General features: G+C 33.4%; 3 protein-coding genes across 7 annotated transcripts in view; 2 read left to right on the plus strand and 1 right to left on the minus strand.

The window, feature by feature from the left end:
- The first annotated feature begins 1,692 nt into the window (after positions 1 to 1,692).
- Positions 1,693 to 7,607, plus strand: LOC106661335. 2 transcript variants are annotated; one of them, XM_014384636.2, is made up of 5 exons: positions 1,693 to 1,828; positions 6,403 to 6,757; positions 6,821 to 7,021; positions 7,081 to 7,198; positions 7,338 to 7,607. In XM_014384636.2, the coding sequence occupies exons 1-5, from the start codon at positions 1,781 to 1,783 to the stop codon at positions 7,501 to 7,503; spliced, it is 888 nt and encodes a 295-aa protein (XP_014240122.1). In that variant the 5' UTR covers positions 1,693 to 1,780; the 3' UTR covers positions 7,504 to 7,607. The 2 variants fall into 2 exon arrangements, with proteins under 2 accessions (XP_014240122.1, XP_014240123.1); XM_014384637.2 differs by having other exon boundaries at positions 6,824 to 7,021.
- A 1,230-nt stretch (positions 7,608 to 8,837) lies between these two features.
- LOC106661297 (potassium voltage-gated channel subfamily H member 8) overlaps positions 8,838 to 24,757 on the minus strand; it is an 80,568-nt gene continuing 64,648 nt past the window's right edge. For 2 of the 3 annotated variants that reach the window (XM_014384587.2, XM_024228891.1), the window contains 11 exons: positions 19,352 to 19,556; positions 13,755 to 13,918; positions 13,485 to 13,698; positions 13,072 to 13,251; positions 12,817 to 13,016; positions 12,499 to 12,748; positions 12,182 to 12,432; positions 11,976 to 12,121; positions 11,822 to 11,909; positions 10,022 to 10,263; positions 8,838 to 9,484 (listed from right to left, as the gene is read on the minus strand). In XM_014384587.2, coding sequence (XP_014240073.1) covers positions 9,274 to 9,484; positions 10,022 to 10,263; positions 11,822 to 11,909; positions 11,976 to 12,121; positions 12,182 to 12,432; positions 12,499 to 12,748; positions 12,817 to 13,016; positions 13,072 to 13,251; positions 13,485 to 13,698; positions 13,755 to 13,918; positions 19,352 to 19,556 — 2,151 coding nt within the window. In that variant the 3' untranslated portion in view covers positions 8,838 to 9,273. The remainder of the gene's footprint in view (positions 9,485 to 10,021; positions 10,264 to 11,821; positions 11,910 to 11,975; positions 12,122 to 12,181; positions 12,433 to 12,498; positions 12,749 to 12,816; positions 13,017 to 13,071; positions 13,252 to 13,484; positions 13,699 to 13,754; positions 13,919 to 19,351; positions 19,557 to 24,757) is intronic. The other variant, XM_024228890.1, reaches the window with a different exon arrangement.
- Positions 16,105 to 19,172, plus strand: LOC106661524 (transcription initiation factor TFIID subunit 9). 2 transcript variants are annotated; one of them, XM_014384988.2, is made up of 5 exons: positions 16,105 to 16,435; positions 17,902 to 18,038; positions 18,417 to 18,566; positions 18,633 to 18,795; positions 18,855 to 19,168. In XM_014384988.2, exons 1-5 carry the CDS (start codon positions 16,315 to 16,317, stop codon positions 19,055 to 19,057), a joined length of 774 nt encoding a protein of 257 aa, XP_014240474.1. In that variant the 5' UTR covers positions 16,105 to 16,314; the 3' UTR covers positions 19,058 to 19,168. The 2 variants fall into 2 exon arrangements, with proteins under 2 accessions (XP_014240474.1, XP_024084660.1); XM_024228892.1 differs by lacking the exon at positions 16,105 to 16,435 and adding an exon at positions 17,693 to 17,729 and having other exon boundaries at positions 18,855 to 19,172.

The raw sequence follows: 24,757 nt of genomic DNA on the forward strand, positions 1-24,757 counted from the left end.
TGGGTTCGATTCCCACCGTCGCCTCTGGCCCTTTTTTCACGAAACCCCCCCCCAAATGAACATACATACAAGAATTCGTCACCATGGCTAACATGGAATTCTTATGTGCTTTCTATATGGATACCAAGGAATTGCACCTTTCAATTAGGTTCACATGGTGCAACATTTCTTTGCACACCAGACACATATGTAGGCTTTGACCCAAAAATAAGTGTCGGTGTGTCAATGTATGCACGTTAATCATGTGAGGATGAAGCTGATCCTTCAAGTCAAATCCTCCCAGGTGACTAGTGACGGTGTTCTTGAAACGTGAGATCTTCTCTGCTGATCCAGCACACCGACACAACCACTTTTATTTTAATCATAGTCCTTGGCCATATTTAGACTGTCGGTTTTCAAAGAAATTTGAAACTACCTATTAACAATTTAAATATGTCAATTTGTAGACATAATTAAGATTAGGTATGAGTTTTGCTTGATAGTCATGGTGATGGCCAAGAAAATGAGAACTTTCAACCTCTTACTCCAAAAACTTGATTGTCAGCTCAGTAAAATTTTGGAATGAGAGGTTGAAAGTTCTCGTTTTCTTGACCGCCACCCTGACTATCAAAAAAACACATTATAGTGATACAGCTGACTAAAATGGAAGCAAACATTTAAGATTGTTTTGTCCTGACGATGACCTTCAAATAGGTTGAAAGCTTGGTAGTAACAATTGAAATTGTTTTTTTCATCCAGACCATCCAGATGCAGATTATTCGTGATTTTTTATTGTATTTTTAGCATCAAATTCCAGAAATTGGGACGTCCTGGCCTTATCCATATTTTCAATACTGTTCAGACATAATTTTTCCAGGTATCTTGGCGACAAACACCATTTCACCAAGACGATTTAGTTCATGATATCTATTTTGATATAAGTTTGTTCATTTATTTTTTTACACTTACCCGATGATTAGTTTAAATTAAGAAATGCAGTTATTCAGATATCGATTAACGGTCACGAATCTTTACACATTAAGAAATGCATTTTTTCAAAAAATAAAACGCAACAAAAGTGTTGATTTTGTAACAAAACTGCCATTCCAAAAAATTAAAATGATTTGAGTTTGTACTTTAAATTTTTATTTTCCTGACTTGGCTTTGAATTTAGCAAAAAAAATGTTTCAGAAGTGTTTATCAAATTGTTGAAGTTCAGTTGCAAACTTTGTGTTGCAAAAAAAATTCTTGAAGAAATAACTGACTTCGTTTGAATGCTGTTAAACAATTTTATAAGAACAATTTTGATAGTTTATAGATATTTATTTTTATTTATGATACAACTGTAAAAATAAATATGTTTATGTTAATTATGCTGTATTTTGCAATCTAGCACGTCATCCTCAGATGGCTTAAACAATAATTGTTAGTTTGCTTATGTTTTGTATAATGTTTCAGTGTCTTATTTGCAATTTGAACCGCAATACTTCATGGTTAGTACGTACAATATAGAATTTGACCCTGTTATGATTGAAAGAAAAAAAAAAGAAATAAATAATCCCAGAATAAAATAAGAAATACAAAATATTTTCGCTTGACGAATATCGATTGTTTGTAAAATAAAATCGAAAATTGTGCTACCCCGTTTTGACACTTCTCCCCACTTAGAATAAACAAACAAAGGATTCACCGACCCAACCCATTCGACGGAAATTCAAATCGGTGTAGACTTTAGACCATCAAGCGTTCGACACCTCTTCATCTTTCCGAAGATCTTCAGCGTCCTGCGTTCATTTCACTTATGAAGATGTGGCCAACGAATCCCACCAGCAGTTCTTCAGATTATAAGGTGTTGTAACAATTAAAACAAATATATACTTTAATTAATTCTATTAAAAAAATGTATACAATCGGATTTAAAAAAATGTGTTCCCTGCATGCTTAAAATTTTTAAAAGCATATTAATGACTTTATGACTGCATGCTAACTAATCATTTCTGCAGGAAGAAATCTAGTTACAATTTACGATTTTTAATTTTGTGAAATATTGAAAAATTCAACGTTATATAATAAAAAAATTAGCTTCGCCAGTAATTATGTTGGAATTTGAAAGAAATTTGTACGAAACAGAAAATTTCCTGTTTGTAGGGTGGATGTTACTGTGATGTTCCTCCCTCCATGACTGCTAATTTCGACTGGGGTCATAAAAGGATGCCGACAAAGAAACGCCGAAAACCATTAAATAAAAGGCGGAAAAAATAATTTCCACTTATTTTTTACCGGTGGAAAAATAAATCCCTAGTAATAACATTTAATGTCTCGATTTTTATCTTGCTTTTCCTCCCGTACAAACAATATAAGTATTAAATAAGCAAAATGATTCCTTTGTATGTTGTTTCCTCTTTATAAAAAATAAAAATCAAAGAGTTTATTTATTTTATGAGGCAATCGCAATGAGAAAATGTTGAAATGAATATAAAATTGTAAATTGGCCATTTTTAATTGCGTGTCAAAAAAGAAGTTAAACTGACAACAAAAATTCATATCCTGAGATTTTAATCTTAAACGACAAAAGATTGGATTGAATCGAAATTTTTAGACCAATCTCAAATAATAAGCAAACGCTCATCGTAAAAGAAAATTTGCGTACGATTTTGAGCTCTTTGCCTTTTTAATTTATTGACTCAATTTTGACATTTTTTTGGTCTGTTTAAAACTCGACTTATCGAAGGCAGCATTGATTAACTAATTAACCATTTGTTTGAAATAAATTATTTTGGAAAGTTCATTTTCTCAAAAGGTGAGCAAAGATCTCGTAAACGTTCCAAAATAAATTGTAAAACTAATTAAATTAATTATACGTTTTATGTAAGGTCTCGGTTGAAATGAGCGTGACACTAGCTTCTTCATCTCAACCAAGACCTTGGATAAAAAGTATAATTAGTTTAAATAATTAATAAGGTATTTTGTCTAAAGTAGTACTGTTCAAGTTATGGAACTTCACAATAAAAAATCTGTTTTTGAAGAAAATTTCTTTTAGTTCCAGCACTGTTTATTATTTTGATTTTATGGAAAGCTTTTCAATTGCTTTGCAGTCATCCTCAGCCAATTAAATAAAAAATAAAAAACTAAATTTATATTTATTTTTTTTTAAATTCAATTGGCTGAAGATGACTGCAAAGCAGTTAAAAAGCTTTCCATGAAATCAAAATAAACAGTGCTGGAACCAAATTAAGTTTTTTTTTCAAACACAAATTCTCAATTAATAAGGTTAATTATGACTAATAAATACATATTTGGAATACTTTAAAACTAATGTTTTATCAGTGCATCAATGCTTTCTTTTTTACAGGTTGAATGTTTTTTGGCATATTTTATGCACACTTGTAATATTTGTGGAAATTATATCATAAATCTATAGGAGTATTTTTCCAAAATTAAACGTTAAATCTGAAGAGTAATTATTTAATAAGTTTATATTAGTTAAAAATGTGGGTTCATTGCTTTTTCTGGAAAATGAAATTGGTATCCAGAAGAAAATGTTTAACTCAAGTTCAAAATGGCCTTTCAAAACTAAGAAGCCAAGTCTTATCTTTGCTGTTAAATCAAACTGCCTTTTAAACCGTGTGAAATTGATTTATTATAATAAATAAAAACATCAAGATAAATATTAAAAGCATTAAAACAAAGATTAATTTAAAAATTAAATTTCGTGAGACATTTTGTTAAGAAGGTCTGCGATCAGACGACTAAACTACACTTTTTTTATTTAAAAACTTACATTTAAATACATTACAAAATTATCTCTATTAAAAAAATTTGAATAAGTGTGATTAACTATTATAATTCAAATTTAATAGTTTTAAATATATCCTCATAAATAATTTTTTGTCGTAATTGGTTTTGTTCCTGTCTATTGTTTAAACTGCTTCATTTTGTACATAGTCAATGCATAATTTTTTTTTACCATTGGACAATTTCTGAACGTTATCAAATTCCAGTTGCATATTCAGGTGTAAGTTGGCCTTTTCTAGGTACTTACTGACTTCCTGTTGTTCTTGGTGCGGATTATTCTAGGTACTGAAACTTCGTCTTGTTCTTAGAACACACATAAACTGAGGAATTCGACCGAATTTTGTTGGAGAACAACAGCGGGATGGATAAAAATATTTTTATTTACTTTATTTAAAATAACGCATCGAGCCTGTTCGCTTGATAATTTTCTATAAAAAATTTGACCTGGTTTTTCTTACTTCCTTCTCCCCTTGCTTGGACACTATGACAACGCCTCCACATCTTTTTCTTTTTCTATATAATTGTCGGCCGGACCTCTTCAAGGATTTTCCTTCTTGATTGCTTCAACGAAAGACCTGACCTCAAATTTATTCGGAAAATGATCAAAAGTATAAATTATTTATCGTGAGGACGATAAATAGTAGGGGCCTCTCAGTTCCTCAATAAAGGCCGAAACAATCTGACAGGAGAAAATTTTCAACTTCGCTCCTGTGCCTTGAAAAAACACAAAACGAGTTTACGATGCTGAAGTAAACAAAAAAGTATGATATTTAGGTATGTTAGGCATTTGTTGGTATTAATTTAATTATCTCTGTAATATTTTAGTGGAAATTGTACAGGTCAGTACATAACTGGGCTAGAAGATTATGTAAACCCAACATGAATATATTTGTCTGGATTGGTTTTCCTAATCTCATCTTTGTAAATATATTGTCAATATTAAATTATTGCCCTAGTATCTGGGCTAGGAAACAGCACTTAACACGATGTGCTGTTTGACCCGACCTGCGACAAGGAGTACATCCTGCGAAGAACTTGTGCCAGCCATTGGGAATCAGAATGAAAGAAATACTGGCGGAAATTTCTAGAAATTAGGGAATAGGAAGAGGAACAGTAGATTCCTCATATCCTGTACAGGTCGATACGATGGACAAAGAAGAAACCCCCTCATATGTACATAAAGCATCAATTCCTGGCCCTCAAAGAGTTCGACAATGCAATATTTATATATATACAGATGGTTTGAGGGACAGTGATATGGTCGGCAGCTTGTGGTATATTGGGAGGGATACACCAATTGAGTTGATTGTCTGCGCTGATCTGCTGGGTGCGGCCAAGATATTATATGCACAGACTCATTTAGTGTGGTTCTTAGCCATTTGTGATATCTTCTACAAGGATCAATTAATCTAGGTTAAAATTAACAAAGAAGTTATTACCATGAAGGTAAGCATAGAAGAGAATGCTGACCACACAGCAACAAGGCCACATAACCCAGAGACTCTTGTGAGACAAAAATTTGTGCTGGGAAGATTGGCAGTACGTTGGGCCATAGTGACCAACAAATTATGGCAGAACATTGGGCTACAGTGACTGACAAATTGAAAAAATGAAACTCTGTCAAACCATGGGCCATGGAGAGGATGGATAAAAAAACAAGTGTTGACTCATCTGTGAATAGGCTACACTAGACTGACGCATGGGCATCTCCTAATTAACAAAAGGCACGGATATGTTAGTTATTATTATGTTATATTAAACATATCCTGATAAGATTGTGCAGAACAATGTGTGTCTTTTCTTTGACTCTAAAGAGGTACCAAAAAGCAGTGAAGAAAGCAAAAAGATGATGGAATACATGAAGAGGATAAATGCATTTGGTAACATTTGATGCTTTTCCAAATAAAATTTTCCTACCTGAAATGAATGTATTTATTAGTGTGTATTGTTGAGTATGTGTGGGGGTGATGTGGAATATTGAGTACCCCCCAGACCAACTAGGCTAGTATTTTTCTATGACTGTTTTGTGTTCTTAAACAGAATAAACATATTTATTAGGGTAAGTTCTGGGCATGTGTGGGTGGGTTGTGGTGAAATATTGAGTACCCCATAGATCCATCAAACTAGGTTAGCTTTAGATTGCGTATTTTTAGACTGAATGGAGGGAGACACGAGCATAATATTATTAGCCCAGTGGCTCGGGCTTCCCAATTTGTAGCTGTACATACGGTATGAAAGGTTATAATGAGTATGAATGTATTTTTTAGCGTGAATTAAGGCAGGCCTTCAGCAGAATATCAAGTAACCTGAAACCCACCAAACGATGGTTAGGCTAAGTTTGAATGCATCGGTATGCATCAGTTTTAAACAACGTGTGGAGTGGCTACATTCGAGTAGAAATAAAGTCCAGGAAGTTTTATCAGAAAGTTCACCACCCCTCATTCTTTTTATTGGAAAAAATATATTTAGGTATAAGTAGTAGCATTCTTTTAAAAATAGGGGAATGGGTGTTTTTCATATAAAGATATGAGTTTATCTTTATATGAAGTGATATCATATAAAAAATCTTTATAAGTGATATCATATAAGATATGATGATAATTTCAAATCTGTTGCAATGTTTTTTAGGACTGTAAACCAAGCTTGGTGCCATCTCCAAAAGCCTTACCTGGTCATGATGGGGTCTTTGGTTCACAGCCTGTTCCAAAAGATTTACAGGCAAGCTATCAAAGCAGCCTACGACCACGAACCTGCTCGGCGTCCAGCGGAGACAGTTACTTCGTAGATTCTTTATCCTTTGAGCGACTTAGCATTTCTCCTCCAAACACTTTGCCCCAAAACGAAGATAACATTTTCAGTGCGAACCGATCAGGCAGTCAAGATAATTTTCTTCAGTTTAGCCTGTTTGGAGAGCAGTCTGAGAACATCATGAAACATGCCTCGGACGTTCAGAAAAGTATTCACACAAAACTTTTCGATTTAAGTATGTAATTGTACACTTTCCAAATCGTTGAATTGTAATTTAAAACAAATATTGTATTATTAGTAGAGCAGCCGAGGGACTGTAGCATCCTTCGTAGAGATGTCGTAATTGGGTCTGAAAGTGAGAGGATGCACAGTGAAAATAAATACAAGAAACCCATATTACCTGTACCCATTTATCCTGATGAAATTACAAATGAAAATATAGCGAGTAATGTTCAAGCTTCTCATGTTCAAAACCCAAAGATAAAATCATCACCTTATGGTAGATAATATTAAAGAGATAATTGTTAAAAGTTTGTATTTAACTTTTTTTGTGTACAGGACTGTTTTGCTCATTCTGCTATTCAAACAAAGAGACAGAATTAATGTTCAAAGGACATAATTTAAGAACAAGAAATAATTCTGGTAGGAATGTTTTGTCATGCCCTGTTCTGCGGCGGTTAGTATTTTCATTTATTCACAAAAATGCGATAGTCCATTTGATTTAACAAATCCTTAAAGGGAATTATTTTTTTCTTTTCATTTTTTAATTTAATCACTTGTTTGTTTACCGATTATTATATATTAATAAATTTCAGGCACGTGTGTGAAAACTGTGGCGCTACTGGTGATTTTGCTCATACTTTGACCCATTGTCCTTTGCTGATTAAACAACTCGGCCAGAAACCCAAAGCACTAGCGAATACTTTAAAGGACACCATTCGTGACGCAGCTGGCCGAGTTCGAAAAAACACTTTCAGCTGAGTTCTTATTTTTAAAAGTTACAATCTTATTTATCAGTGAATGCTCTGTTAAAATAATAAAACAAAAAGCCATGTCATTACTGCATCTTGAAATTACAAATTAACCACCCACAATATATTTTTAAAATTGTAATATCTATTAAAAATTTTTGAAACAATCACAATTTGTAATTTGCTACAGTAATATTTTATTTTCATTATAATGATGTAATATGTACTTAATAAATGTAATCAGTATTACATTTTAAGTTTTGATTGTCCTCCATTGTCCGCTTACTAAAAGAATATTGAAAGTATGTTTTACCAAAATAAATAATAAACTTCATACATAAAAAAACAATACAAATTAATCTGTCACTTAGTTAACAATATTTGAAAAATCAATTGTTCTGAACTTTATGTGTGGGATATACATCACAGATAGTTTTTATTTTATGATATGTAGTTCTGTTCTTCTTTTTTTTTAATGTATAAACTTTTATTATTTTTAACAAGACACATTTATTGTTGTACCCATTTAGTTTTTAAAAAGTTCCATTTTTAAATATTTTCATGGATTTTAACAATTATTCGTGTGAATTTATTAAAACAGTACATACCATGCGAGTATAAATGATTACATTCTAGGTAAAAATTATACTGCTGTGTGATAGATTTGAAATTTGAATTTGTAATCTGGTAGGCTTGGCCAAGTTGTGCATCAGAAATCTGTTGCCGTTTATAATATACCTAAGTGCACATAAAAAAATAAAATCTTGTTCTTTTAATGTTTTCTTAGCTTTTGGCACAATGATATCCTTCATTTAAAACCGACAACAGTAAAGTAAAAGTTAATTGTGGAATGGCACTTTGGTGTAGTCCAATTACATACAATTGTGTTAAATCACTTAATTTTTTTTTCTTTAGTGTTCAAGATCACAAATATGACCACTATTTAGTAATACTATAACTATTGGTCTTTTTTTATTGTTTGTTGAAAACTTAATGGGTTTAACCTAAAGACTACAGACATGCAGGATTCGCCCAATGTCAAGCAAAGGTTGGCTGACCCCTGAGTAGATGGGTCGGTTACGAACTGACCAACAACAGTCAGTGTTCATCTCGTTTGGCTAGTTGTCAGTTTCTGTGTTCACTTCAAAGTGCACAAATGATCACTGGGTGATTGTACAAACCCTGTATGTGTGTATTCATAAGAACACTGGCAAATGCCAAGCATCTTGTCACTTGGCAAATATTTGACATTAGACAAATCCCATGTGCCTGGAGCCACCTTAAAAAGAAAATAAATTTAAACAATTGAGGTTTTGTTCACATTTGTTATATTTATTTGTTTAGAGAAAATAAATTTCAACAAGGTTCTAGGTATTTGTATAAAATATGAGTTAGGGGTATGTTTATATTTTCATTTAAAGGGAAAACGACAGAGTGAGAAACACACGTCCAACCCAAAGCAACAATGGCCAAATTATTTTGATAAGTTAGACAATTTTGAGACAATCTGTCATACACAATTTGTTAAATTTAAACACTACACGTATTTTGGCACATATAAGAAATTTCTTTAGCCAGTTTTCAGTTTGTTATGAAAGAATGAACAATGTAAAATTGAGTATAATTGTGCTGTAGCAAAAGTTAATTTTTACAGATGAAAATATCAGTTATAAAATTAACTACCTTTGGAAAAACAAAAACATACAAAAATAAATACATTTGCTAAACTCGAGAAACGTGGACCAAAAATATTTGTTTACCTATTGAATTTTAAAATTGTTCAGCTTTTAGGCAGAAACTTTAAAGAATGAGAAGATGGGATGCGATTTATTTGGAATGTACACATATCGTCCAAACTGTGCCTCGGACCCTTGTAATAGTACTGGTCTTGCTTCTTAGTGTTGTGTGGCTTCAGTGCTATTGGCGTTTCTGGGTCCAGCCCTAGCCAACGCAAAACCGTTTTTGGATTCTCAGCAACGAACAGTCGGCAGCTGAAATGTAATTATTAACAATTTTAGCTGTACAATTTTTTGCAACATTTTACAATAGATTAAGGTATTGGTTGAGATAAAAAAGTCAGTCACAAGCAGGATTCGAACCCATGACCTTCGGCTAATTACGCCGCTGCTCTACCACTTGAGCTATCGTGACTTCAATCCACTCGGACACTAACTTCCCATCTCAACCCCACCTTTTGAATTTTCCCTCCTTGAAATGGGAAGTTAGTGTCCAAATGGATCTAAGTCACAATAGCTCAAGTGGTAGAGCAGCGGCGTATTTAGCTGAAGGTCGTGGGTTCAAATCCCGCTTGTGACACTGACTTTTTTATCTCAACCAAAACCTTAATTAATTAAAAGAATTTATTTGGTCAAGCGGACCATGAAACCTAATAAAATTTTACAATAGTTGAGGGAAAAATGAACATAAATGCAAATAAAAAGACGAGTTTAATCAGTCAAATTATAGTGCTGGGTTGCAAGAAATGAAATTATTTATTATATTGTCCTTTTTTTCAAATTGTTTAATACCTGATAATATCTAATGAAGTATCAGTCTGAGTTTGTGCGTCTATTTGGTGGTACAGATGGTCAACAAGGTGGCCTCTGAATATTTCTGGAGGCTGAGAAGACGATCTAAGTATTTCGGTCGACATACCGTAACTGGAGTATGGCAGGTTTGGATTCGAGTGTGCAGGCAGTGGATAAGGGTACCGGCTCGCTGCGGTACTCGTAGCACTTAATTCTTGTAGAGCATGTATGGCATTACGGACCTAAAGAAACAACTTGTTAATCTAATGACAATGAAGAATTGAACTTGTGAATAACTTTTAACCTAAGTGTTCGCAAATGATTTTAGGATGTAGAAAAAAGTTTTATAATTTTTTAAAATTACACATCAAATGGGACTTATTATTTATATAAAATAATAATACACAAATAAACTCTTTCAGTTTTGGGTTAATAAAAAGTAGATTTACTCCCAAATTCGTTAATCTATATTATTTATTTGGGTGTTTATTTCCTAACACTTTTATATTAAGTAATTTATCTGCGTGCAATTAAATTAAATTGATAATGAGTATAATTAATAACAAAAGTATGGGTGTCTAGCATTTATGCACCCAAAATTTGAGAATAAACCACAGGATTCCATATTGGTTGAACACCACAATGGTCATACCCCTGGTCACAGATGGAGCACTAGTATGGTGGCCAAAAAAAACACCAAGGAAACGGAACAAGCTACAAAGTCTTAATATAACAGGGGCAATGCATACCTGCCCCGATACCATTTGAAAACCACACTCGACCTTCCACTTTTACATAATTATAGGCAAAAGTTGGCTTTTGAGAGTGCTAACACACTATTGAGATACACAGAAATAAAGCCAGATCTGAGTCACCACAAAATTCTGGAGGTATGGTTGTATGCAATGGTACCTGAAAAATGAAAAAACCTCAACTTTGACAGACCTTACAAGTGGTCAAGATAATGGAGGCCTTTGGAAGAAAGGGAGTTTCCAGTTTCAGGAAGGGGCCCTAATATGGTACAGAGTTGGATCAAAGATGGAACAAGGAGTAAGTGTAGGGAATACCTTGGACTAACGCCATTGATTTTCCTTGCAATAAAACTGCACAGGAGTTAAGAAAGAAAAATATGAAAGGTGTGCACATTTACATACTCTCAGATTGTCAGATAGCTATAAAGGTACTAAATGCATATGCTTTCAGGTCCAAACTGGAAATTCCTAAATGCCTAATGGCTCTAGGGGAACAAAATTACTGAAAAGTGTTTTCCAGGACAGGAAGGTATAGAAGGAATAGGAATTGACCAACTGGCCAAAGTAGAACTGGAAAAACGGCTTGAGAAAGAAAAACTTGAGCACTGTATAAAAACACTTAAATGCAAGGCGAGATTTATAAATCTCTCAAAAATGAAGGTGAAGGATCTCCTCTTTCTCAGCAGTCTTCTTAACCTAAATAAAATGGGCAAAGCAGACAGAAACATGCCATGCCGGCTTTGTCAGAAGGAACATCGGCACATATTTGCCCAGTTACGGTAAGGGAATTCTCACACCAAGAGAGATGTGTTAAGAAGCCCTGAGAAAAGTGATTAATCTTATAAGAAAAACTACACTTTCCAAGACTTGATTTTAACCTATGCGGTTTTCACAATAGATCGGGTAGATAGGAAAGGGTTTAAAATACTTATTCGACCCCCACTGCAAAAAAGGTGTCCTTTTTTATTTAAATCCTCAGTGTAAATGTAAAGATTTTGAACATTATAATTATTTAGGTTAGTAAGCAATGATTAGGTTCATCGCATACCTCTTGACTTAGAGTTGCCACATGGTGATGAAGAGAAGACACTTGGGTATTCAGGCGTTCTCTGTTCATGTCTGAGTTTTGCCTATTCCTTAAAATTTATAATTTATTATGACAGATGTATATAATTTTGAAATAGTAAAATATAAGTAGAAACCTTGCATATTTGTGTCTAGGACTAAGGGCATCCAAAGGAGATCGGTTCGGTGGAGATAAGGGTGAATCTCCTTCTTCAGGTATATTTTCATCATCTTCACTTATTGATGGTAAGGTCAGCGATGGCATTCCGTTCATATCCGATTCCTAAATATTAAAACAAAACAATTACTTTCAGAATTGGTTGTTAACTATTAAATTACTAACTTCAGCTTCGTATCCTTCCCTCATGTTGTACGTTAAATCGTGTTGGATGTCCTTTGCGAACATCTGCTGATATTCTGGGTACAACCTAAGTACATCCACTAAACCTTGAATATTTATACACTTTAGATCACAGTATGTTAGAGCTTTAACATCACAGCTTGACTTTACTACCACTTCACCAGCTGGACCTGCACCATTGGCATTTCCAGATAGGTGCATGTTAATGTCACAACCTACAAGGTCGCCTTTTCCTGAAGAGGGACAATTGTCGCATATAAGTGACAATGAAAAGAAAATGGGAAAATAAATAGTAGTACCTAAAATTGCAACTACCATGTCATTTTGTACAACTTCCATTGAACCGTTGCACAAATAATAAAAATATGCTAGCGCATCCCCTTTGTGTATTAAGTATTCTCCCGGAGCGCAAAAGTTCGATTTGATGTGAAGCGAGAGAAGCTTTAAACAACCCTGAGAAGCAGATTCAAAGATAGGAAGCTGAAGGATTTCTCTGTGAAGGTGCATTGACACGTCACCTCTCAATTCCTCCGGGAATTCCCTCAAAGTCTGAATTTTTGGAAACAAGTAACATAAATAAAACAATTGATTAAAAAAAAAAAACATTTGATGCATACCTGGTTAATATCGATACCGTGGTTCAACGACCACATTGTTTGAAAATAATCCTGCATGCGTTGCTTCAGTACTTTTGGAACTTGATGCAACGTGAGGAAATCTTTCAAATCCCTCCATTTCGTCTGATATAGGGATCTTCTTAAATATAATCTTTGAATTATAGCAGTAACGTTTCCAAACACTACTGCGTGCATTAAGGCTAAAACAAAAGTAAATAATAATTTGTTACCGTTATGAGAATGTTACATCCATACCTCCTATCAGCATTGTAATTATGCTGAATATTTTTTCGTAACTGGTATTTGCAGAAACATTTCCAAAGCCCACGCTCGTCAAAGAAGAACATGTGAAATACAACGCTGTAACGTACGATTCAGATTTTGATACGTTGTCTATGTCTACTTTCAGTCTCTCGGCGAGAGCATGCAACCAGCCTAAAATGCAAATAAATCAATAATCTTCCTATAAATAATAAATGTTTAAACATTATGATTAAAATGGTGCATTAAATGTACTTTTAAATTTATTTATTGGTTTAGTTTCTGAAATAGAAAAAGTTCGTTGAATAGGAAAAATAGAAAAATACCGATTTAATGCACAGTCTTGATGCCATTGACAAGAGAAACACTTCAGACGAATATTTCATAAGATATTTTTAAGTACTCACCTAGGTTCCAGTCATTATTGTAACGAGCCCTTTCTTTTTCAGCAATGACAAACCAAATACAGGCCAACCAGTGCGCCACCAAAGTAAATGATAACATCAACAGCGTCAAGATCATGGCACTGTATTGAGAATATCTGTCCATTTTCTGAAGCAGCCGTGCGAGTCGCAACAGCCTTGTCAGTTTAAGAAGATGAATTTGCCCATGTCCTGCTTGCTAATCAAACACATACAATGGCATTATGCAAAATAAACATACGAATTTCACAGTACCTCGCCACTATAAACATCAAAGGCATAAAGCAGATCAAAAGGGATTGCGGCTAAAAGGTCAACAATAAACCATCCTTTTAAATAGTTAATGGCGATGGAACTTGATTTTGAGACAACTTCCCCTTTTCTATTTACAAATGTCGTTCTGAAGTTGAGTATTATATCTGAAACAAAACTACATTTGAAATCTTCCCATATTGAAATCGTTCAAAGATAAAGAATCAAGGTAGTTCCAGCAGGCAAAGGGTACATGCTCAAGGGATCTTGGCTTTTCAAGAAAAGATTTTTAAATTTGACAGAAATCTTTTTCTAACAGTTTACTATTTGTTGTGAACCTGAAAGTTGGGAGGTGAACCCTAAAACATTGAAGCCAAGTTTTCCATCTAGTTAAAAAAACGTTTCAACTAGTTTAGAGAAACGAGTCATATGAAAGTGTCATTGAGGTTTAAGCCACAAAAGTAATTGGTCAGAGGGTACAATTAGCTGATATTATCACCTTGCTTTATTACTAAAATAAAGTCAAAAGGTTCAGGTCAAAGGAACTTTAATTCTTTGTTTTTCAGAAAAAATATGTTGGATATATTTACAATGTCTTTTAATAAAAGCTCAACCTTACATATAGAACCCTATCATAAAAGGTTCGAATGTAATAAAAATTTATGGATGATTACACACAGTCCTTGGCAATGTTGGTACCGAGTCGTATTCAAAGAAATTTGAAACTATATTAAAAACTTAATTATGCCAATTTGTCCATCCAATACATATTTAAGATTTTTTTGCCCTGATGATGACGATTTTAAAACAGGTCAAAAGCTTGGCAGATAATAAATAATTGAATATTTATATAGAATTGTTTTATTATGTTAAAAATAAAAAATAAAATGTAAAACATTTTTAATTGGTTCAGGGTCAAAAACTCCAACAATCCAAGCTTTTTTTTTCCCAGTAAAAATATTTTTGAAATTTTCCTTAGATTTTTCTTAAAAGATCATTCTTTGTTTTAAAACTGAAAAGTGTGATGTGGGACAGTAAAAGGTTATCGACAAGCATTAAATTTCAGCAAATAAAAAATAAAAAAGTTTAAATGTATAATTTTTATTACATTGTCATTATTAATGTATCATTTTGAAGAAGTTGTATAGTAAAAAGTTAAAGTTGTATAGACAAGCATTAAATTTCAGCAAAAGATATAAAAATGTTTAAATAGATTATTTTTATTAATGTGTCATTTTGACAATGCTGAATAGTAAAAAGTTAAAGTTGTATAGACAAGCATTAAATTTCAGCAAAAGATATAAAAATGTTTAAATAGATTATTTTTATTAATGTGTTATTTTGACAATGTTGAATAGTAAAAAGTTAAAGTTGTATAGACAAGCATTAAGTTTCAGCACATAAAAAAAATTTGTATAATGATTATTTTTAATACATTGTCATTATTAATGGACCATTTTGATTAAGTTAAATGGTAAAATGTTAAGCCAACAAACAGTTAACAAATGTTTAGACAAGCATTTTTTTTTTTAGCAAATAAAAATTTAAAAAAGTTTAAAATTTAATTTTTTTTTTTTTTTGAGAGAGAGAGAGAGTGAGAAAGAGAGAGTGAGAAAGAGAAAGAGAGAGAGTAAGAGAGAGTGAGAGAGAAATATGGAGATATATCAGTTTCCCGGAGAACAAGGCCATTTCTATTGGCAGATATTGTTTTCATGAGACATAAAATATAACTATAAAGAAAAATTGTTTTTCATTTCAAAATAAATAAGTAAAAATATGCATAAATATAAATTCATGTTGTGTTGCCTGCAAGTTGCAAGTTGCAAGCAAACAAAATATAAATGTCAATTGTAAAAGATTTAGAAAAATTAAGTAATTGATTGATTTTATTACAATTTTTAAAAAATAAACTTTTTCTTTAATATTATTAGAGTTTATAAATATGAAAAATAAATAAATGTCAAATTATTGGACCTATAACTTGATTAGGTTTTCAACAGAGGGGTACAATTTTAACAAGATGTTATTTTTATGAAGAGATTAACCTTAGTAAAGTAAATGTTAGTTAATTATAATACTAATTTAAAAAATTATTTTCTATTAAAAACAGGCTTAGTAAATGTAAACTATATATAAAAGATTTTAGGAGGAAAAGAGCATTTGTCCCTTGCATTTTGTAAAAGGATTTTCTTTAGAAGTTTAAATTATGATTTTAATTTTTAAAATATCTCAAAAGTTAGCATGTTGGAGATATTTTAAGCAAAATTTGCTTTATTATTTAAAAAAAAAAAGTAAAAGGACAAAAGTCCTTTGCTTTTCAGTTGTGGAAAATCGAAAGATCGAGCCGCAATCGATTGGCGCGGGCGCATGAGTGAGATAAGGGAACTACGGCTCGTCGGCTGTCGCTGTAAAGTGTAATCTGTAAAGTGTAAGGTTAGGGGTTAGGCAGCGTTCGTCGCGTTGCATTCTTGTCGGACTGCTGTCGGCACCAGCGATTATTCGTCGATCGTCGGTAGTTTTGGGCCGTGGCTTTCGTTTAAATCTATCATCAATTCCTTATGTAATGGCGGCCCAGAACAAGCAGTACCCGAAAGACGGCCTCGTCATCATTTCAATGATGAAGGAACTGGGTATCACCAATTTCGAACCGAGAGTGGTGAACCAATTGATGGAATTCGCAATACGTGAGTATAAATATTGATATTTTGATAATATTAAAAAACATTTAGAACTTTAGCCTTGCAGTCAACATTTTGTTAACGTTCATGATAATTTGGTTGATTGTAAAAGGCAGAATTAAATGTTTAATTTTTTCTCGTTATTTCTGTTTTACTCTGTGAATTATATAAAATTGGAGGATCGCTTAGCTGCTACGATGAGCAAATCCCCCCACCCCCTTAACAAAAATTGTACTCCATCCAACTTGGAATGATGACCACGAATAAAAAATTGGCATTATGACGGGCTGCCTCAGTACAGTGTACCAATTACTTTCAAATTTGATAACAAGTATAAATATATTTTAATCGGAATAATCAGGTAAACCTGCAAGTTAAGGAATCAATGCAAAAACATTATAATATGCTAGGTAAAAGGGCATGCAGGCATAAAACATAATGAAAGAATCGACCAGTTAGCCAAGGAGACAACCGTTAATTCTCCCACTTATTTGCAGCTAACTGTTGGAGATGGTACTAACAATATCAAAAGAGATGTGCGCAGAAAGTGGCAAAATTGGTACACAGGCACAGTTGGGAAGTTGTATCGTTCATTATTCCCAACATTACAAAAGGTGGTTTCAAGAAATAGAGGAAAAGTCTTCTCAAAATTGCATGACTCCGAACTGGCCATGGCATCTGTGGTTCATATTTATGCAGGATTTACTGTAGAACATAGCCATACTGCGCAACATGTGATTTAGAAGAGAGCCATGATCATATACTATTTCAGTGAACTGAATATGAAGCCCAGCGAGAACAATTTTTGAAAGAAATGTAGGCCCTGGTGAAGGTGAAAAGGTCGCTAAGCTTAAGCGTTCTGCTGGCAGAGAGTGACAGAAGTCTATGATACTTCGTTCCAATACTTTAGAATTTACCCAATTTTTTATTTACCAATTTATTTAATTAAACAGTTAGTTACTTAGTTAGTCACTGGTGCCTGAATAGATTTGGCTGAATATCCCTGATAAAGCAAAAAAAAAAAAAAAATGTTAGACTTTTCAAATGTACTGGTGAAAAAAGTTATCGTCTTGAAATAATTATTATTCTAAGTTTAGATGTTATCCAAATTAAACCAGCAATCTGTCGTAACATTCAATAAATGATTTTGATGGAGAATATCAACCAATAGTTGCAAAGGATAGTTCTATAAACTGGTTTTGCAGTGATCCGGATACTTAGTCTGATGAGGTTTAAAGTTCATGAGTTTGAAGGTATCCAAGCGTTGATGTGCAGTAGATGGACGAAGGAGGAAGTGGAAGTAAGACATTGCTTCATCATTGTTTGCCTGATGATGGGTTATTACAGTTTACTCGACTACAATTAGACTAACTTTAAATTAAAACTATTTAATTTTTCTATTTGAAATTTTTATTTTCAAAATAGACATATTTATAGGAAACTAATTAATTATTTCAGTTTTTCCCTTCTAGGTTACGTTTCTTGCGTATTGGACGATGCTCGAGCGTTCGCAAATCATGCTAAAAAAAAGGCAATAGACAATGATGATGTTAAACTAGCCGTGATGATGCAGTTAGAAAAAGTATTTACAACTCCGCCACCCAGAGATGTAAGTTAGAATGACTAGTGCTAATGCCAATATTGAAAAAATTGTAAACTGTCGATGCATATGGATTTAATTAAAACTGTGCTTGGTTCTTGGGGACTCATTATCATGCTTGTGATGATGATCGTTAATAATTTGTACTCAATTTAAATTAAATTGGGTCAATTAGAAGAATTGGTCAAATCTAGACAGTTATTTTTTATTTATTGGCACATTAGGTCAGGTCTGTTTTAATAACTTTGAAGTCTCACAAACATATTTTTTATGTTTTAACTGGTCATATTTGTTCATTAAGTTTAAATTTACAATTAATAAGTGGGAAAATGTGTTTTCTTTAATTCAAAAGAAAATGTAAGTTTGTTGTTATTGTTTAATTTTCAGCTTCTTCTGGAAGTGGCAAGGACAAAAAATAGTTCCTCTTTACCACTTGTTAAGTCACATTGTGGTTTGCGTTTACCTCCAGATCGCTACTGTTTTTCATCTTGTAACTATAAACTTAAATATAGTAAAAGATCGTCCGAACTCAATAAGGTATGAATGCTGTGTGTTTATACAAAGTTTATATAATTTTAATGTTATAGTTTTTTCTTTTACCAGACCAAGTTTACATTAAGCGGCAACAGTGGTTTAAGTTCGTCGTTGAAAGTGACTAAAAATGCTGGTGCTGTCTCGATGGTGAAAAGACCTCCGAATGTCGCCAGTGTCGCCCGGACTCAGTCTTTGACTTCTCTGGCCAAACCCGTCATGAAAATTACCACGAGTAAGTTAAGCGTAAATAAATGGCCCGATTTTAATTTATTAATAACAATGCTGTTGAAGGTCCGATGATGGTTAGTGGTCAAGCACAACAAATGATACATGCAAAAGCGAAAATTCAACAAGGGGGCCAACACCAGCAAGTACAGCAACAGTTGCAACCTCAGCAAATAGAAGTAAAGATTGAACCTCAAGACACATCCGATGAAAGCGTAAGTTTAAAAAGAAAGAGAGAAAACGAAGAGCAAGAAGAAGAAGGACACTAAAATTTGCATCAAATAAGAATTTTACATTGATGTAATTGGTTAAGGATATTTAATCAACAAAAATGAATTTAACCACATTCTTAAAGAAAAAAACCTTAAATTAATTCTTTGATAACATACAAATTAATAGCCCTTTTTGTTTAAGGCTTGTGAATATTTAGTTTTATCATTGATTTCTAAGTGTTTTATAAAACAAATATTTAGTTAATATTAAAGTTTGTACCATTGTAAATACAATTTTTTTAAATGTAATATAACTATGCAGAATTGTACTGAGTAGAAATACCCACTCACCTACAATAAATAACGACTCAACAACTACATCGCTGACCATAGAAGGTCGTTCAAGGCTCACAAAACTCGCATTGTACGGCACTGCTATGGCGATGTAGAAGGTGGCAATGAGTATAAGCCAGTCCCAACACGTCTTAAATACTCCGTAGTGGGACAGAATCAACCGTGACTTTTTCAAAGCAGACGTCTTGTACTCAGGCAATGACTGAAATGGTAAAAATAACAGGCGTTTATACAAGGTGACTACACATTTCAAGAAATGGGTTAACAAGTTATATGTAACAGATTTTTTTGAACAAGTTTAGACAGAATAAAAACCTTACATACTCACCCCCACCTGTATGATTTCTATTAAAAACCTTCGACTATTGTGCATAAAATTTCATTCTATAAATCATGCTCAAAAAATCAAATCCCTTGTAGTTTTTAATTATTGGTTGTTTATGTACATATTAATTAATTTAAAAAAAAGGTTCACTCACATTTTTGTGCATACACGGAATAATAACTAAAACATTTGTTTTTTAAATAAATAATTATATGATATTATGCAAATAAAGAACTAAAAAGACACTGGTAATTGTACAGTCTTGTCTTTCAGAAAATGGTGTTTTTACTTAATCTGCTTTTTGGGTAAGTTTTTAAATTGTTCCAAACAAGAAAGCTTACTGGTTCTAGTTATACAAGCCCAATTTAAGACGGCATATTCATAGAAAGTTTTTTTTTAGCCTGTCATAAATAATTATTTTTCTACCTAAGTCGAAAACAAAGTACAATATTGTGATTTTTGTTGGTTTGTGTATGGCTTTTTCAGTTAGAATGAGACTTAAAAAAATTGGATTGATATCTTTGCCAGGCTCAAGTGTGGAAATAAAATTGTCTATTGAAAATTTATAATTTGTAAGAAATTCGTGGGAGTTGTGTCTTGGATAAAATAATTTTTCTTGCTCCTTAACGATTTATTTTGTTTACCTAGTACAGAAACCAATGATATTGTGATATACTATTGTAGGAAAGAGACAAAATTGGTATGAACTTGTTTGCAGCCATCCAATGTTGTATAAACAATTTAAATTGTATTGCCTGAGCACAAATATATGAGCTAGGTCAGGTCAAGGATCTGTTTAAAACAACTTTTAGAAGAAGGATTATATATATATATATATATATATATATATAACCTCATCCCATTAAGAATAGGCCATGCCAGATCGACACACGACAATTTTGGTCCAGAGCCATCATATGTTTCTAGCATGCAGAGAAAGGTTGGTTAATTTGTCCCACCTAATTAAAGGGTTCAATTCCTTGTCTCCATAGAGAGAGCGTGTAGGAATACGACCAGATATGAGAATTGTACTGGAGCATGTCCAACATAAGAGCAGATGTTGGGTTCCTTATTCCGATTCTTGGAGTTAACAGGGTTGTTTTGTTGTATGCAAAAATAATAGTTTTGTGCCCTTAGCTTGTGTCGAGAATGAAAGTATTTATTAGTGTGAATGTGTAATGTGAGAGGATCGATGGCAGAATATTGAGTAACCCATTGGCCCTTAATTAGGTTAGTTATGTAATAGGAGTAATGAAAATAGGAAAGAATGTGTTTAAGGTTGAGTGTGAATGAATTTAATTGATTGGGGGCTGAAATTACCTAGCTGTTGATGATAGCCCCTGGACTACCAACACCCGGGATGGGTGATTTCTAGACCTGCAGGTAATTTATTGTAATACAAAAGCTTGAATTACCGGTGGACTGTGAGTAGTGATAGGCTCAACACTGTACACGAGTGTGTATATGCGTATGCAGATTTATGCTTACATTAGTAATTAGTAAGGAGCTAGATGTTATGGCAAAATCAATACATTAATTATTTAATGAAGTTTACTTATAAGAGTACATATTTAAAAAAAAGAGTTAGTTAACAATGGTCAGTTTTTCTTCTTGAACTATAGAACATCTTTGATCGCTATAAAACATCTCAGATTAAATTTTATCAAAAATAAACGCCATAAAATCAAGTGCATATCTTGTTATAATACAAAAATATATTTTATTTTGTATTTATTTTGAACGATATACGAACAGTGAAATCAAACACTGAGTCCTGAAGATGGTTTCATTAAAGATCGAAACGTTGGCACGATAAAGAAAATGTTTTTCTAAAACCTACGTCACACCAGACCATCTCACGATCTTCAAATAATCATTGAAAACAAACGAGGAAATGTTTTCGGATGCACATTTATATAAATATATTTTGTTAGCAAGTCGAGGGAGCAGAGGAGGTCAAAACCGCCAAGTCACACTTCTCCCCGTGCTAAGTGTCCTTGCATCTTCAGTGTCCATTTGTTCGCCGGGCTTTTAACTTCACGACGTCTGCAAACGTGTACGAACGGGTTCAACTGTAATTTCCGATTCGTGGAAGGAGTTCAATTTGATTGGGAAGGGTGGCAAACATAATTTACCCAACTGTAAATCACAATCCCAAGATTGTCGACCCCCTGAAGGGCAAGTTCGAACTTCAAATATAAAATAAATGTTGAGTACGTGCGTGCTCCTATGTGCGTGAGGATACAAAAGCAAACTTCACCTGATGGTGGGCAATATAAATTTCTTTTTCTTACGAATTAACACTTCACAATCGTTATTTTTCTATATTGCATTTTACACTATTTTTATTTATACACTTGTGTTAGATAAAAACATACTTCAATTTTTATTACTACCAGACCCTAGGCATTTTTTTTCTTTTGAAATTGCATTTTATATGGAGATGTACGTTTTGCGTGCGAGTGAGAGATAGCTTTTTTTCTTCATTTGATAACTTATAAATCATTGGCTTAATACAGACGAATGGCCTGGGCTTTATTTTACCTTTTTTTAGCCTCAGCTGCCTCTGATAAAAAGAAAGATAATGTGTTTTGTGCTAGGTGCAAAACAAATTTTGTCTAGGTGCCGAAAAAGTCCTTTCAGTTCAATTAAATCAAGGATTTTGTAGATTTAACAAAAACATTTGTTCAAAAGAGATGCAAACTAAAAGATTTTCCGAGGCTCGAGCACGAGTGGAGTACAACATCAACATCTCAACAACAAATAATCTAAAACCAAAGTTATAAACATTTATTAAATACTAAATTGAAGGTATCACAGAGCTTGATGTGCGGTGAGCTAAAACCTCAATGTATCCAAACATTAGGCTAAAATTTAACTAAAAAGGGATACAATAAACAGTAGCTACTTTAAAACAAAAGGATATGGTTCAAAACTAATTACTTTGGATGGTATTTGGCTATGGTCATACCTTCGATTATACAACCTGACGGCTCCATCCATTCCGTGAAAACCGTTAAGAAAATCGGCAAGGGATTCACATTTTCCGAATTGTCCTTTCTGTTTTTGGAGGCATTCAGTTTAGGACATCTTTAACACGGTGTGCCGGATGGTTTGTTCTCCCTTTTATGTAGTTTACTGGAAAAGCATGAAATTGGGGAGGAACTTCGTCCACATTAATAAAAACGCGAACCGCCCATTTTATTAAAAAAAAAAAATAAATAAATAAATAAANATATATATCTTGAGAAATGAAGAAAAACTTATCAGAAAAAATAACTTGTTTTAATATATTTGTTAATCAGGAAAACCAGATTTAATTGTATTACTTTCTATTGTAATAGTAACTTTGTTTTATACTCAGAACTTTCGTTAAATCCACACAGGGTTCTATAATTATTTGGTCATTTGAAAACGTCGTGAGAAGATTTTTTTTATAGCTAATTTGTTGTGTAGCTAATTAATAATTAATTACGTAAAGATTTTTGTATTAACTGTATTGAACTGTTAGAATGAGGATATGTAAAAGTCGAAAGGGTTCGTGTCTTCTTTGGAGCTCCTGAGCCAGAGGGTAGTAGCTCCAGGAGGAAGAAAGCTCCACGCTCTGTGCAGAAGTTTGTAAATAGCCGGTACTACAAAAAGGGTAGTCACTGGGCAATGGGCAGTCAGTAGTTGCTTGGTGTGACGCTGGATAGTTGTCACGAGTCAGTTAGTTTTAAGTGTTAGATGTATCGACCACATTTCTACTCACGTTTACCCTGGATCAATTTTTGTTACTGTTGTTACTGCGAAGTTTTCGACCTATTTAAAGGTCAAACAATCTTAAATAGGTCCTCAGACTGACATAATTAAGTCCCGACATTGCCATAGACCGTTAGTCCACCATCCTTGGAATGGAGTCAGTCTTCATACAGAAATTTGAAATCGTCTATGAAAAACTTGATCATGTCAACCCGTAGACTCATTTAATTTTGCCGTGAAGATGACTTTAAACAGGTCGATAGCTTTGGCACTAACCACTGAATTTGCTTTTTCATCAAGACCATACCGTATTTAGAGTTAGCGTTATGAGAGTTAGTCGACAAGTCACTAGTGATATGTTCGAAGTTTGAATGCGACACTTGTTGGTTGCAAAAATGAAGACGAGTGGGCTTTTCGTTTAGTTCGTCATATTTTTTTTATGCACCATTCTTTGGTACACAGATGTATCTAGAACACAAGAAGGTACAGGGGCAGACTCGGAACCAAATACTCAGAACCTATGGGAAAATACACCAGTATCTTCCAAGCTGAGATTCACGCAATCGAAATTTGTACTAATCCTAATAGGATTCCTAACAGGACACTGCAAGTTAAATGGACACTTAAAGAAGAATGGAATAATCCGAGACGGCACATGCAGATTCTGCAAAGAGGCAGAAGACACACCAACACATCTACTAACAAACTGCGGAGCTACACTTGCCCGCAGGAGGAAGTGTTTTCGGATGTATAATGTGACCATAGAAGAACTTCAACACTGGCCTCTCACTGATGTGCTTTAGGCAGAGTACGCGGGATACAATAGCTCTTAAAGGACTCAATATACTATACCCCGAAAATTACATCTACATCTACATCTTGATTTTTTATGACGTGAGCGAGCTTTGGAGGGAATATCTTGGGATATCTTTGTGGATTTGAAGCAGTTAATAAGAAAATGTGAAGACCCGGCATTATTTTTTATCGCCCATGACGGATTCGGTAAAAAAATCAATTCTGACGAACTTGATGACTCTGATTGATGATGATGATTGTGACTCTTTTCTATTACGATTCATTCCGAACTGTCTATAAGTAATTTTATTTTTCAATGAATTATATAAAAAATGAATACAGCTCAGGCGCACAGACGCCTACTGGAGATGTCTTATCGAGCCGAATGCTTCTGAAAGCGAACAGACACCCGTAATGATCAAACAGCTATACACTCTTAGTAACTCATGACCTCTAACTTTTCCCGATTTACCAATCTAACCGCCACAAGCTAATATATGTAATATATATAGTATATACAATTTATAAGGCGGAAGGGATTG

Source organism: Cimex lectularius, unplaced genomic scaffold, assembly GCF_000648675.2.
Source record: "Cimex lectularius strain Harlan isolate CLEC.00 unplaced genomic scaffold, Clec_2.1 scaffold217, whole genome shotgun sequence".
Classification (NCBI taxonomy): Eukaryota; Metazoa; Arthropoda; class Insecta; order Hemiptera; family Cimicidae; genus Cimex; species Cimex lectularius.

Coding starts and splice junctions, on each gene's coding strand:
- LOC106661335 (XM_014384636.2), top strand. CDS start 1,781: ATGAAGATGTGGCCAACGAATCCCACCAGCAGTTCTTCAGATTATAAG. Junction 1,829..6,402: donor GCAGTTCTTCAGATTATAAG/GTGTTGTAACAA, acceptor AATGTTTTTTAG/GACTGTAAACCAAGCTTGGT. Junction 7,199..7,337: donor TCATGCCCTGTTCTGCGGCG/GTTAGTATTTTC, acceptor AATAAATTTCAG/GCACGTGTGTGAAAACTGTG.
- LOC106661524 (XM_014384988.2), top strand. CDS start 16,315: ATGGCGGCCCAGAACAAGCAGTACCCGAAAGACGGCCTCGTCATCATT. Junction 16,436..17,901: donor ATTGATGGAATTCGCAATAC/GTGAGTATAAAT, acceptor TTTCCCTTCTAG/GTTACGTTTCTTGCGTATTG. Junction 18,039..18,416: donor CAACTCCGCCACCCAGAGAT/GTAAGTTAGAAT, acceptor TTTAATTTTCAG/CTTCTTCTGGAAGTGGCAAG.